The sequence below is a fragment of the Ranitomeya variabilis genome, chromosome 7 (genome assembly GCF_051348905.1).
Source record: "Ranitomeya variabilis isolate aRanVar5 chromosome 7, aRanVar5.hap1, whole genome shotgun sequence".
Taxonomy (NCBI): Eukaryota; Metazoa; Chordata; class Amphibia; order Anura; family Dendrobatidae; genus Ranitomeya; species Ranitomeya variabilis.
The window spans coordinates 115,120,530-115,133,351 of record NC_135238.1 but is presented as its reverse complement, the minus strand read 5'-3'; the positions used below and the strand labels follow the sequence as shown (position 1 = coordinate 115,133,351).

The window sequence follows — 12,822 nt, the reverse complement described above, 5'->3', positions numbered from 1 at the left end:
GGGGAAGCTGGAGTCCTTCGGTGAGATCTGGACTGACTACTGTGTATGGACCAGGCGAGTTGGTGATCCCCGTTAGGCAGCTTACCCAAAGGCTGTTGGAAGAGTCGGCAAGGTGGAGCAGGAGCTCCCGTCAGGTACCAAAGAGACTGTTGGTGCCTGTTGTATTCTATGTAATGAACTGTGCTTAACCCGGTTTATGTGGCTTAATAAACCGTATGGACTGCTTTCTTTTATAAACCTGTGCTGTGTGCTTAAATATCGCGGTCAAGCGAGTGTCCCCCAACACTCTCAGTAAGAGAAACCTTACACAGGGAAATCCAAGCAGAGATGTGAATCCAAGCAGGAACCATTGACAACTGGCCCTGGCTGAAGGATAGAGCCAGGATAAATAGCCGAGCCAGAATAAACGATCAGTGGAAGCAGCTGCTGACTGCTAAATCCAAGGAGCAGCAGTTCCACTTAAATCCACCGGAGGGAGCCCAAGAGCAAAAGTCACAAAAGTGCCACTTACAACCACCGGAGGGAGCCCAAGAGCGGAATTCACAACACTACACTACCTCTAAAAACCATGATTCTGACGGCACCAGCTCTCCCTTCTCTCCCTGAAACAGGAACAGAATGCGGCGAGCAGGGCGGCACCAGGTCTTTTATACTCAGGATTAGGGTTGAGCGAAACGGGTCGGCCATTTTCAGAAGTCGCCGACTTTTGGCAAAGTCAGGTTTCATGAAACCCGACCCGACCCCTGTGTGGGGTCGGCCATGAGGTCGGCGATCTTCTGAATCTGGGATCGGAATTCCGATACCGAGTTCCGATATGTTTGCGATATCGGGAATCGGTATCAGAATCCATATTTAAGTGTAAAATAAAGAATTAAAATAAAAAATATTGATATACTCACCTGTCCGGCGGCCCCTGCAACTTACCGAGGGAACCGGCCGCCTGCTTTGGTTAAAATGAGCGCGTCCAAGGCCTTCCGTGACGTCACGGCTTTGTGATTGGTCGCGACGGCCCATGTGACCGCCACGCGACCAATCACAAGCCGCGGACGTCATTCTCAGGTCCTAAATTCCTAGAATTTAGAATTCTAGGAATTTAGGACCTGAGAATGACGTCGGCAGCTTGTGATTGGTCGCGTGGCGGTCACATGGGCCGTCGCGACCAATCACAAAGCCGTGACGTCACGGAAGGCCCTGGACGCGCTCATTTTATCCAAAGCAGGCCGCCGGTTCCCTCGGTAAGTTGCAGGGGCCGCCGGACAGGTGAGTATATCAATATTTTTTATTTTAATTCTTTATTTTACACTTAAATATGGATCCCAGGGCCTGAAGGAGAGTTTCCTCTCCTTCAGACCCTGGGAACCATAGTATCCCATTGCAGTGCATTGGGTTTCGTGTTTCGGCCGACCTCGACTTTTTTATAGGATCGGCCGATTTCACTCGACCCGACTTTTGAGAAAGTTGGGTTTCGTGAAACCCGACCCGATCCTATAAAAGTTAAGGTCGCTCAACCCTACTCAGGATGATGCTGTACAGCCAAGTCAATCACTGCACGACCACAACAAAGATGGCTGCGGCGTTTCATGGCCTGGCAGACAATCCCTGCACCGTGATTGGGTCTCTAAAGTCCGCCAAAAACGCTGGGTGGAGACACCAGTTACCGCCGAATGATCCCGGAAATGCTCGCTGCTCACCGAGTACACCGAGCATAGTGATACTCGGGCGAGTAACGAGTATTGGCAGCACGTTCGCTCATCATCACTGCTTAGCATCATTTCCTTGTCTTGAGGCATTTCCACTGAAGTTGGATCAGTCTGTAGCTTCATTTTCCACTTTGATTTTTAGCATCATTCCAACTCCAGACCTCCGTGGGATATTAGCTGTGATTTTGTTAATCATTTTTAGGTTATATTGTTCTCAACACATTTCACTATGCAATGAATAAACATTTACAACTGGAATATTTCATCCAGTGATATCTAGGATGTGGAAATTTAGTGTTCCCTTTATTTTTTTGAGCAGTGTATGTACAGTTAGGTCCATATATATTTGGACAGAGACAACATTTTTCCAATTTTGGTTATAGACATTACCACAATGAATGTTAGACAAAACAATTCAGATGCAGTTGAAGTTCAGACTTTTAGCTTTCATTTGAGGGTACCCACATTAAAATTGGATGAAGGGTTTAGGTGTTTCAGCTCCTTAACATGTGCCACCCTGTTTTTAAAGGGACCAAAAGTTATTGGACAGATTCAATAATTTTACATAAAATGCTCATTTTTAGTACTTGGTTGAAAACCCTTTGTTGGCAATGACTGCCTGAAGTCTTGAACTCATGGACATCACCAGACGCTGTGTTTCCTCCTTTTTGATGCTCTGCCAGGCCTTCACTGTGGTGGTTTTCAGTTGCTGTTTGTTTGTGGGCCTTTCTGTCTGAAGTTTAGTCTTTAACAAGTGAAATGCATGCTCAATTGGGTTGAGATCAGGTGACTGACTTGGCCATTCCAGAATATTCCACTTCTTTGCTTTAATAAACTCCTGGGCTGCTTTGGCTTTATGTTTTGGGTCATTGTCCATCTGTAGTATGAAACGACGACCAATCAGTTTGGCTGCATTTGGCTGGGTCTGAGCACACAGTATGTCTCTGAATACCTCAGAATTCATTCGGCTGCTTCTGTCCTGTGTCACATCATCAATAAACACTAGTGACCCAGTGCCACTGGCAGCCATGCATGGCCAAGCAATCACACTGCCTCCGCCGTGTTTTACAGATGAGGTGGTATGCTTTTGATCTTGAGCTGCACCACGCCTTCGCCATACTTTTCTCTTTCCATCATTCTGGTAGAGGTTGATCTTGGTTTCATCTGTCCAAAGAATGTTCTTCCAGAACTGTGCTGGCTTTTTTAGAAGTTTTTTAGCAAATTCCTGTCTAGTTTTTTTTATTCTTGATGCTTATGAGTGGCTTGCACCGTGCAGTGAACCCTCTGTATTTACTCTCATGCAGTCTTCTCTTTATGGTAGATTTGCATATTGATACGCCTACCTCCTGGAGAGTGTTGTTCACTTGGTTGGCTGTTGTGAAGGGGTTTCTCTTCACCATGGAGATTATTCTGCGATCATCCACCACTGTTGTCTTCTGTGGGCGCCCAGGTCTTTTTGCATTGATGAGTTCATCAGTGCTTTCTTTCTTTCTCAGGATGTACCAAACTGTAGATTTTGCCACTCCTAATATTGTAGCAATTTCTCGGATGGGTTTTTTCTGTTTTCGCAGCTTAAGGATGGCTTGTTTCACCTGCATGGAGAGCTCCTTTGACCGCATGTTTACTTCATAACAAAACCTTCCAAATGCAAGCACCACACCTCAAATCAACTCCAGGCCTTTTATCTGCTTAAATTAGAATGGCATAATGAAGGGATTGCCCACACCTGTCCATGAAATAGCCTTGGAGTCAATTGTCCAATTACTTATGGTCCCTTTAAAAACAGGGTGGCACATGTTAAGGAGCTGGAATTCCTAAACCCTTCATCCAATTTTAATGTGGATACCCTCAAATGAAAGCTGAAAGTCTGAGCTTCAACTACATCTGAATTGTTTTGTTTAAAATTCATTGTGGTAATGTCTATAACCAAAACTAGAAAAATGTTGTCTCTGTCCAAATATATATGGACCTAACTGTATATGTAGAAAACAAGATATTACAAAGTTACTAAGTGAAACTAAAGTTGTAGATGAGTGTTTTGCTAAGTGAGGAGGATTCAGACTAGCTCGATAAATTACATTTTTATTAATATTTAATCCTTGTATTTTTATTTTGCAGGAGGGGTTCAAAATGGGACTGACTGTGGAAGGAACTGTGTTCTGTCTTGATCCCGTTGAAAGCAAAATCTAAGACCTTGGATCCTGTTTTCTTCATATTAATAATATTACCAAATACTGATTACAGTAACTACTTATATATGGAAGACAATGTAGGGCAGTCACCATTCTTGGAGAGAAAAATGATTATTAAATACATGGTGCCAGGTAGCGGCAAATCATTTGTAGACAACTAACAACATTTTTCCTATGCAGACTAATAGAGTTTTATTTCATTTGTTTATGATTTATATGTGCTCACTTACCACATGGTCGTTTGTGGTTATAGTACATTACTAGTACTGTACATAAATATCTATTTGCATTGTACTTAAATAATCAGTGTTTATTTTGGTTTATGTACTCATAAAGTGTAGAATATAAGACACATTTTAAGTAGGATTATTATGATAGAAAGATTAGCTTCTCATAATCTGAATTTACGGAGTGATAGCTGTCTTTAGAGACGTTTCACCAGGTACTGACAGAAGAGCAATTTTAGCACAAAGAACAGCACAAGGGAACCAGGAGCACAGAGGAGTCAGCAATAGAAGATTATCTGCTAGCTATTAGAAAGAGGAGATTGTATAGTGGTTAGCGCAGCAATTTTGGCCCCTATATTTAGAAATCAAGTAGGTTTTTTGGGTGTCCTTGTTTGTGGTTTCACTTCTGTCTTCCTCTATCATGTTGTGATTTGCCTGGATAGCCTAGTACCACCATGTTATGCCTTTGTTTTGCCTCTTTATTCTATTCTGGATAATACTTTTTGCGCCTATTGTTTTTGCTCCTATTGTTATTGTTTTTGCACCAGATCCTGGAAGTTTTGGAGACATTTCTTCGATGCTGCTGGTCCTCTGCATATGACTATACACTTTCTCATCAGCCAACTGGGGTTCTACCACAACACTGATAAGTTTTCAATCAAGAGACCATCTTTCAGATACAAGATGTAATATAGAAGCCCATTTTCATGTAGTCCTGTAACAATCTTTATGCTACACAGGGAAAATATTAACTTGACCTCTAGAGAATGGGGACAACTGTCTACTGTTACCTTTAGGTTCCATTAAACATCTGAAAACCTTAAAGATAGGGTAGTATCCTAATGAGGGACCTGACAGCATTTATAATTGTTTTAGCGCACCAGTTGGGCCGAAATATTTTCATTAATTTTAATTGTGTTTTATTAATAAATAGCATCCTATAGTTCTAAAAATACAGTGGTCAAGGTTGACTTAAAGTATATGCATTATTTCTTTGCCTTTGTTGTAACTCTTCTTTTATTTTTATAAAGAAAAAACTTTCATTTCCGTTTGGAAGTTTAATTGCTTTCATTAGGAATAGCTAAATACTACTTGTGCTTCCTACCTTATATGTAATCTGACCATGAATATTTTGTGTACAAAGATCTAACATACACAATTTTCTATAAAGAAATATACAAATAAATTATTATAAAAATCATTGTGTACATGTAATGTATCTATATCATCAGAAGAATTCTTTGTGGACATCTGTAAAAAACATCATGAAATAAAACAAATATAAAGCCTAAAACTCATTATAGTAAGTATCTTTGAATATTGTACCATGCTGAAATGCAGTATATTACAGATCATAATGGAGTGATGTTCAGTTAATGCTTACACCAAACAGAATCCATGTTTCAATGGACATTTCTATGTCTCATATACAGTGTGGAAAATAAGTATTTGATACACTGCCAATTTTGCAGGTTTTTCCACCAAAAAGAATGGAGAGGTCTGTAATTATTATCATAGGTAAACTTCAACTGTGAGAGACTGAATCTAAAAATAAAAAAATAGAAATTCAAATTGTATGACTTTTACATATTAAGTAGCATTTTATTGCATAAAATTTGATCACCTACCAACCAGCAAGAATTCTGTCTCTCACAGACTTGTTAGTTTTTCTTTAAGAAGCCCTCCTACTCTGCACACATTACCTGTATTACAACCCCTGACAAAAATTATGAAATCACTGGCCTTGGAGGATGTTCATTCAGTTGTTTAATTTTGTAGAAAAAAAAGTAGATTACAGACATGGCACAAAATTAAAGTAATTTCAAATGGCAACTTTCTGGCTTTAAGAAACACTAAAAGAAATCAAGAACAAAAAATGTGGTAGTCAGTAATGGTTACTTTTTTAACCAAGCATAGGAGAAAAATTATGGAATCACTCAATTCTGAGGAAAAAATTATGGAATCACCCAGTAAATTTTCATACCTGAAAAAAACACCTGCATCAAATTAGATCTGCTCGTTAGTCTGCATCTAAAAAGGAGTGATCACACCTTGGTGTTGTGAACTCTGTTTTTGGGCTCCCTCTTGTGGTCACAAGTGGTACTGTGTGAGTGCTGTCTTTGGGCTCCCTCTGGTGGCTTTTTGTGTCATTCTGCAGGTCTGAGGCTGGATCAGCTGTCTCGTTATCTGTTAGCTGGTTTCCTATTTAGCTCACCTGGACTATCAGTTGTTGCCTGCTGTCGATGTATTCAGTGCTATTTTGATCTCTCCTGAATTCCTTCGCTATCAGTCTCTTCAAGAGAAGCTAAGTTTTCTGTTTGGTTATTTTTTGCTCATCAGTGTTCAATATGTTTCTTGGTTATTTATTTGTCCTTGTCCAGCTTGCTAATATGTGATTTCCTTGCTTGCTGGTAGCTCTAGGGGACTGAGTTTCTCCCCTCACATCGTTGGTTGGTGTAGGGGTTCTTGAATTCTCAGCGTGGATATTTTGTATAGGGTTTTTTACTGACCGCACAGTTCCCTGCCTGTCTTCTGCTATCTAGTATTAGTGGGCCTCATTTGCTGAATCTGTTTTCATTTCTACGTTTTGTATTTTCCCCTTACCTCACCGTTATTATTTGTTGGGGGCTTCCTATACCTTTGGGAAATTTATCTGAGGCAAGGTTAGGCTTCTATTTCTATCTTTAGGGGTAGTTAGCTCTTAGGCTGTGAAGAGGCGTCTAGGGAGAGTTAGGTACGCTCCACGGCTATTTCTAGTGTTTGTGATAGGAGTAGGGTTTGCGGTCAGCAGAGTTCCCACTTCCCAGAGCTAGTTCCGATTTTAAGTTTACTCATCAGGTCATTCCGGGTGCTCCTAACCACCAGGTCCATAAAAATACAGCAGGCCAAAAAGTGTTTAATGCATTGCAGAAGTGGGATAAGAGAAGTCCTGAGTACAATTTTTTTTTCCCTCTCCCTTTGCTGCAGTCTGTCCAGCTTCTCTCATCCCCTTAATCTCTGGGTGGCTTTGAGTTCAGCTGCAGACATGGATATTCAGAGTCTGACTTCTAGTGTGGATCATCTTGCTGCAAGGGTACAAAGCATTCAGGATTTTGTTGTTCACAGTCCTATGTCTGAGCCAAAAGTACCTATTCCTGAGTTGTTTTCTGGAGATAGATCTAGGTTTCTGAATTTTAAGAATAATTGTAAATTATTTCTTTCTTTGAGACCTCATTCCTCTGGTGATTCCGCTCAGCAAGTTAGAATTGTTATCTCCCTGTTACATGGCGACCCTCAGGATTGGGCTTTCTCCCTGGCGCCAGGAGATCCTGCATTGCTGAATGTGGATGCGTTTTTTCTGGCGCTTGGATTGCTTTATGAGGAACCTAATCTTGAGAACCAGGCAGAAAAGGCCTTGCTGGCTCTCTCTCAGGGCCAGGATGAAGCTGAGGTGTATTGTCAAAAATTTCGGAAATGGTCGGTGCTTACTCAATGGAATGAGTGTGCCCTGGCTGCAAATTTCAGAGAAGGTCTTTCTGAAGCCATTAAGAATGTTATGGTGGGGTTGCCCACGCCTGCAAGTCTGAATGACTCAATGGCTTTGGCACCATCTGGCGGTGTTTTCTGAACAGAGACCTGAGTCTATGCAATGTGACCGAATTCTGACCAGAATTGAGCGGCAAAATCCTAGACGTCAAAATGGGTTGTGCTTTTACTGGTGATTCAACTCATGTTATCTCAGCATGCTCTAAGCGCTTAAAAAAAATTGCTAAAACTGTCACCGTTGGTACTATACAGCCTAAATTCATTTTGTCTGTTACTTTAATTTGTTCTCTGTCATCCTACTCGGTTATGGCTTTTGTGGATTCAGGTGCTGCCCTGAACCTGATGGATTTGTCGTTTGCCAGGCGCTGTGGTTTAGTCCTGGAGCCTTTAGAATTCCCTATTCCACTGAGGGGAATTGATGCTACACCGTTGGCTGAGAATAAGCCTCAGTATTGGACTCAAGTGACTATGTGCATAACTCCTGTACATCAGGAGGTGATTCGCTTTCTTGTGCTGCATAATTTGCATGATGTTGTCGTTTTGGGTCTGCCATGGTTGCAGGCCCATAATCCAGTACTGGATTGGAAAGCTATGTCTGTTTCAAGTTGGGGTTGCCAGGGGATTCATGGCGATGCTCCTTTGATGTCAATTGCTTCTTCCACTTCTTCTGAGGTCCCTGAGTTTTTGTCGGACTACCAGGATGTATTTGATGAGCCCAGATCCGGTGCCCTGCCTCCTCACAGGGATTGTGATTGTGCTATAAATTTGATTCCTGGTAGTAAGTTCCCTAAGGGACGACTTTTTAATTTGTCTGTACCAGAACATGCCGTGATGCGGAGTTATATAAAAGAGTCTTTAGAGAAGGGACATATTCGCCCGTCCTCCTCCCCTCTTGGTGCAGGATTCTTTTTTGTGGCCAAGAAGGATGGTTCTCTGAGACCTTGTATTGATTATCGTCTTCTAAATAAAATCACGGTCAAATTTCAGTATCCTTTGCCATTATTATCTGATCTGTTTGCTCGGATTAAGGGGTCCAGTTGGTTCACCAAGATAGATCTTCGTGGTGCGTATAACCTTGTGCGTATTAAGCAGGGGGATGAATGGAAAACAGCATTTAATACGCCCGAAGGCCATTTTGAGTACTTGGTGATGCCTTTTGGACTCTCTAATGCTCCTTCTGTGTTCCAGTCCTTCATGCATGACATCTTCCGAGAATATCTGGATAAATTTATGATTGTGTATTTGGATGACATTTTGGTCTTTTCTGAGGACTGGGAGTCCCATGTGAAGCAGGTCAGGATGGCATTTCAGGTCCTACGTGCTAATGCCTTATTTGTGAAGGGCTCAAAATGTCTCTTCGGAGTACAGAAGGTTTCCTTTTTGGGTTTTATTTTTTCACCTTCTACTATTGAGATGGACCCAGTCAAGGTCCAGGCTATTCATGACTGGACTCAGCCTACATCTGTTAAAAGTCTTCAGAAGTTCTTGGGTTTTGCTAACTTTTACCGTCGCTTCATTGCTAATTTTTCTGGCGTGGTTAAACCCTTGACGGATTTGACCAAGAAGGGTTCTGATGTGACTAATTGGTCTCCTGCTGCCGTGGAGGCCTTTCGGGAGCTGAAGTGCCGGTTTTCTTCGGCTCCAGTTTTGTGTTGGCCTGATGTCTCCCTTCCGTTTCAGGTCGAGGTTGATGCTTCTGAGATTGGAGCAGGGGCTGTTTTGTCGCAGAGAAGCTCTGATTGCTCTGTGATGAAGCCTTGTGCTTTCTTTTCAAGAAAGTTTTCGCCTGCCGAGCGGAATTATGATGTTGGTAATCGGGAGTTGTTGGCTGTGAAGTGGGCATTTGAGGAGTGGCGACATTGGCTCGAGGGAGCTAAGCATCGTGTGGTGGTCTTGACTGATCACAAAAATCTGATTTATCTCGAGTCTGCCAAGCGGCTGAATCCTAGACAGGCTCGTTGGTCGTTGTTTTTCTCCCGTTTCGATTTCGTGGTCTCGTACCTGCCTGGTTCGAAGAACGTGAAGGCTGATGCTCTTTCTAGGAGTTTTGTGCCTGACTCACCGGGAGTTTCAGAGCCGGCTGGTATCCTCAGAGAGGGAGTGATTTTGTCTGCCATTTCCCCAGATTTGCGACGAGTGCTGCAGAGATTTCAGGCGGATAGACCTGACCGTTGCCCACCAGAGAGACTGTTTGTCCCAGATAGATGGACCAGCAGAGTTATTTCCGAGGTTCATTCTTCCGTGTTGGCAGGCAATCCTGGGATTTTTGGTACCAGAGATTTGGTGGCTAGGTCCTTCTGGTGGCCTTCCTTGTCGCGGGATGTGCGTTCCTTTGTGCAGTCCTGTGGGATTTGTGCTCGGGCTAAGCCTTGCTGTTCTCATGCCAGCGGTTTGCTTTTGCCTTTGCCTGTCCCGAAGAAGCCTTGGACGCACATTTCCATGGATTTTATTTCGGATCTTCCAGTCTCTCAGAGAATGTCTGTCATCTGGGTGGTGTGTGATCGTTTTTCCAAAATGGTCCATTTGGTGCCCTTGCCTAAGTTGCCTTCCTCCTCCGATTTGGTTCCTCTATTTTTTCAGAATGTGGTTCGCTTGCACGGCATCCCTGAAAATATTGTGTCTGACAGAGGATCCCAGTTCGTGTCCAGATTCTGGCGGATCTTTTGTGCTAAGATGGGCATTGATTTGTCTTTTTCGTCGGCCTTCCATCCTCAGATGAATGGTCAAACTGAGCGAACTAATCAGACCTTGGAAACTTATTTAAGATGTTTTGTTTCTGCTGATCAGGATGATTGGGTGACTTTTTTGCCATTGGCCGAGTTTGCCCTTAATAATCGGGCTAGTTCTGCTACTTTGGTTTCGCCTTTTTTCTGCAATTCTGGTTTTCATCCTCGTTTTTCCTCGGGTCAGGTTGAGCCTTCTGACTGTCCTGGGGTGGATTCTGTGGTGGATAGGTTGCAGCAGATTTGGAACCATGTGGTGGACAATTTGAAGTTGTCACAGGAGAAGGCTCAGCGCTTTGCCAACCGCTGTCGCGGTGTGGGTCCCCGACTTCGTATTGGGGATTTGGTATGGCTGTCTTCTCGGTATGTTCCTATGAAGGTCTCCTCTCCTAAATTCAAGCCTCGCTTCATCGGTCCTTATAAGATTTTGGAAATCCTTAACCCAGTGTCATTTCGTTTGGACCTCCCAGCATCGTTTGCCATTCATAATGTGTTCCATAGGTCTTTGTTGCGGAGGTATGTGGTGCCTGTGGTTCCTTCTGTTGAGCCCCCTGCCCCGGTGCTGGTTGAGGGCGAATTGGAGTATGTGGTGGAGAAGATCTTGGATTCTCGTATTTCTAGACGGAGGCTTCAGTATTTGGTTAAGTGGAAGGGCTATGGTCAGGAGGATAATTCCTGGGTTGTCGCCTCTGATGTTCATGCGGCCGATTTGGTTCATGCCTTCCATGTGGCTCATCCTGATCACCCTGGGGGTTTTGATGAGGGTTCGGTGACCCCTCCTCAAGGGGGGGGGTACTGTTGTGAACTCTGTTTTTGGGCTCCCTCTTGTGGTCACAAGTGGTACTGTGTGAGTGCTGTCTTTGGGCTCCCTCTGGTGGCTCTTTGTGTCATTCTGCAGGTCTGAGGCTGGATCAGCTGTCTCGTTATCTGTTAGCTGGTTTCCTATTTAGCTCACCTGGACTATCAGTTGTTGCCTGCTGTCGATGTATTCAGTGCTATTTTGATCTCTCCTGAATTCCTTCGCTATCAGTCTCTTCAAGAGAAGCTAAGTTTTCTGTTTGGTTATTTTTTGCTCATCAGTGTTCAATATGTTTCTTGGTTATTTATTTGTCCTTGTCCAGCTTGCTAATATGTGATTTCCTTGCTTACTGGTAGCTCTAGGGGGCTGAGTTTCTCCCCTCACACCGTTAGTTGGTGTGGGGGTTCTTGAATTCTCAGCGTGGATATTTTGTATAGGGTTTTTTACTGACCGCACAGTTCCCTGCCTGTCTTTTGCTATCTAGTATTAGTGGGCCTCATTTGCTGAATCTGTTTTCATTTCTACGTTTTGTATTTTCCCCTTACCTCACCGTTATTATTTGTTGGGGGCTTCCTATATCTTTGGGGTCATTTCTCTGAGGCAAGTGAGGTCTTACTTTCTCTATAGGGGTAGCTAGTTTCTCAGGCTGCATCGAGACGTCCAGGAATTTAGGCACGTTCACCGGCTACCTTCAGTGTGTTTGGTTAGGATCAGGTTTTGCGGTCAGTCCAGTTACCACCTCCCTAGAGCTCGTTCTATGTTCAGTAACTTAGCTAGTGCATTTTGTGATCCTCAGCCACTAAGGATCATAACACTTGGAGAGCTGTTGCACAGAGTGGACTGACATGAATCATGTCTCCTGTTGTGAATTCCGCTCTTGGGCTCCCTCCGGTGGTTGTAAGTGGCACTTTTGTGAGTTCTGCTCTTGGGCTCCCTCCGGTGGATTTACGTGGAACTGCTGCTCCTTGGATTTAGCAGTCAGCAGCTGCTTCCACTGATCGTCTATTCTGGCTCGGCTATTTATCCTGGCTCTATCCTTCAGCCAGTGCCAGTTGCCAATGGTTCCTGCTTGGATTCACATCTCTCTTGGATTTCCCTGATATTCTGACCAGTTGAGCAAAGATAAGTCCTTGCTTTGTTCCTTTGCTTTCCACTTGTTGTGGACTTTATCGTTCAGCACATTCTATGTTTTTTCTAGTCCACCTTGTCAGTATGGATTTATTCAGTTAAGCTGGAAGCTCTGGGAAGCAGATTTACCCTCCGCACCTTTAGTCAGGTGTGGAGATTTTTGTAAACTCTGTGGTGGATTTTTCTAGTTTTTAATACTGACCGCACAGTATTCTGTCCTGTTCTATCTATCTAGCTAGATTGGCCTCCTTTGCTACATCCTAGTTTCATTCTGTGTATGTCATTTCTAGTGTTGAGCGATACTTTCCGATATCGGAAAGTATCGGTATCGGAAAGTATCGGCCGATACCGTCACAGTATCGGAATCCAATCCGATACCGATACCCGATCCCAATGCAAGTCAATGGGACGAAAATATCGGAATCAAAATAAACCCTTTATACACTTGTAGGTTCATTCTACATGAAGGAAAACAACTAAGAATATTGTAGGATGTATTGGGGGACGTGGCGGAGATATTAAAGGGAC

General features: G+C 43.2%; 1 protein-coding gene across 10 annotated transcripts in view; it reads left to right on the top strand.

The window, feature by feature from the left end:
* Positions 1 to 5,409, top strand: part of GULP1 (GULP PTB domain containing engulfment adaptor 1) — a 1,809,167-nt gene extending 1,803,758 nt beyond the window's left edge. For 9 of the 10 annotated variants that reach the window (XM_077275676.1, XM_077275674.1, XM_077275673.1 and 6 more), the window contains one exon: positions 3,819 to 5,403. In XM_077275676.1, the coding sequence (XP_077131791.1) occupies positions 3,819 to 3,890 (72 nt within the window). In that variant the 3' untranslated portion in view covers positions 3,891 to 5,403. Of the gene's footprint in view, positions 1 to 3,818 lie in introns of all 10 variants that reach the window. The other variant, XM_077275671.1, reaches the window with a different exon arrangement.
* The last annotated feature ends 7,413 nt before the right edge of the window (positions 5,410 to 12,822 follow it).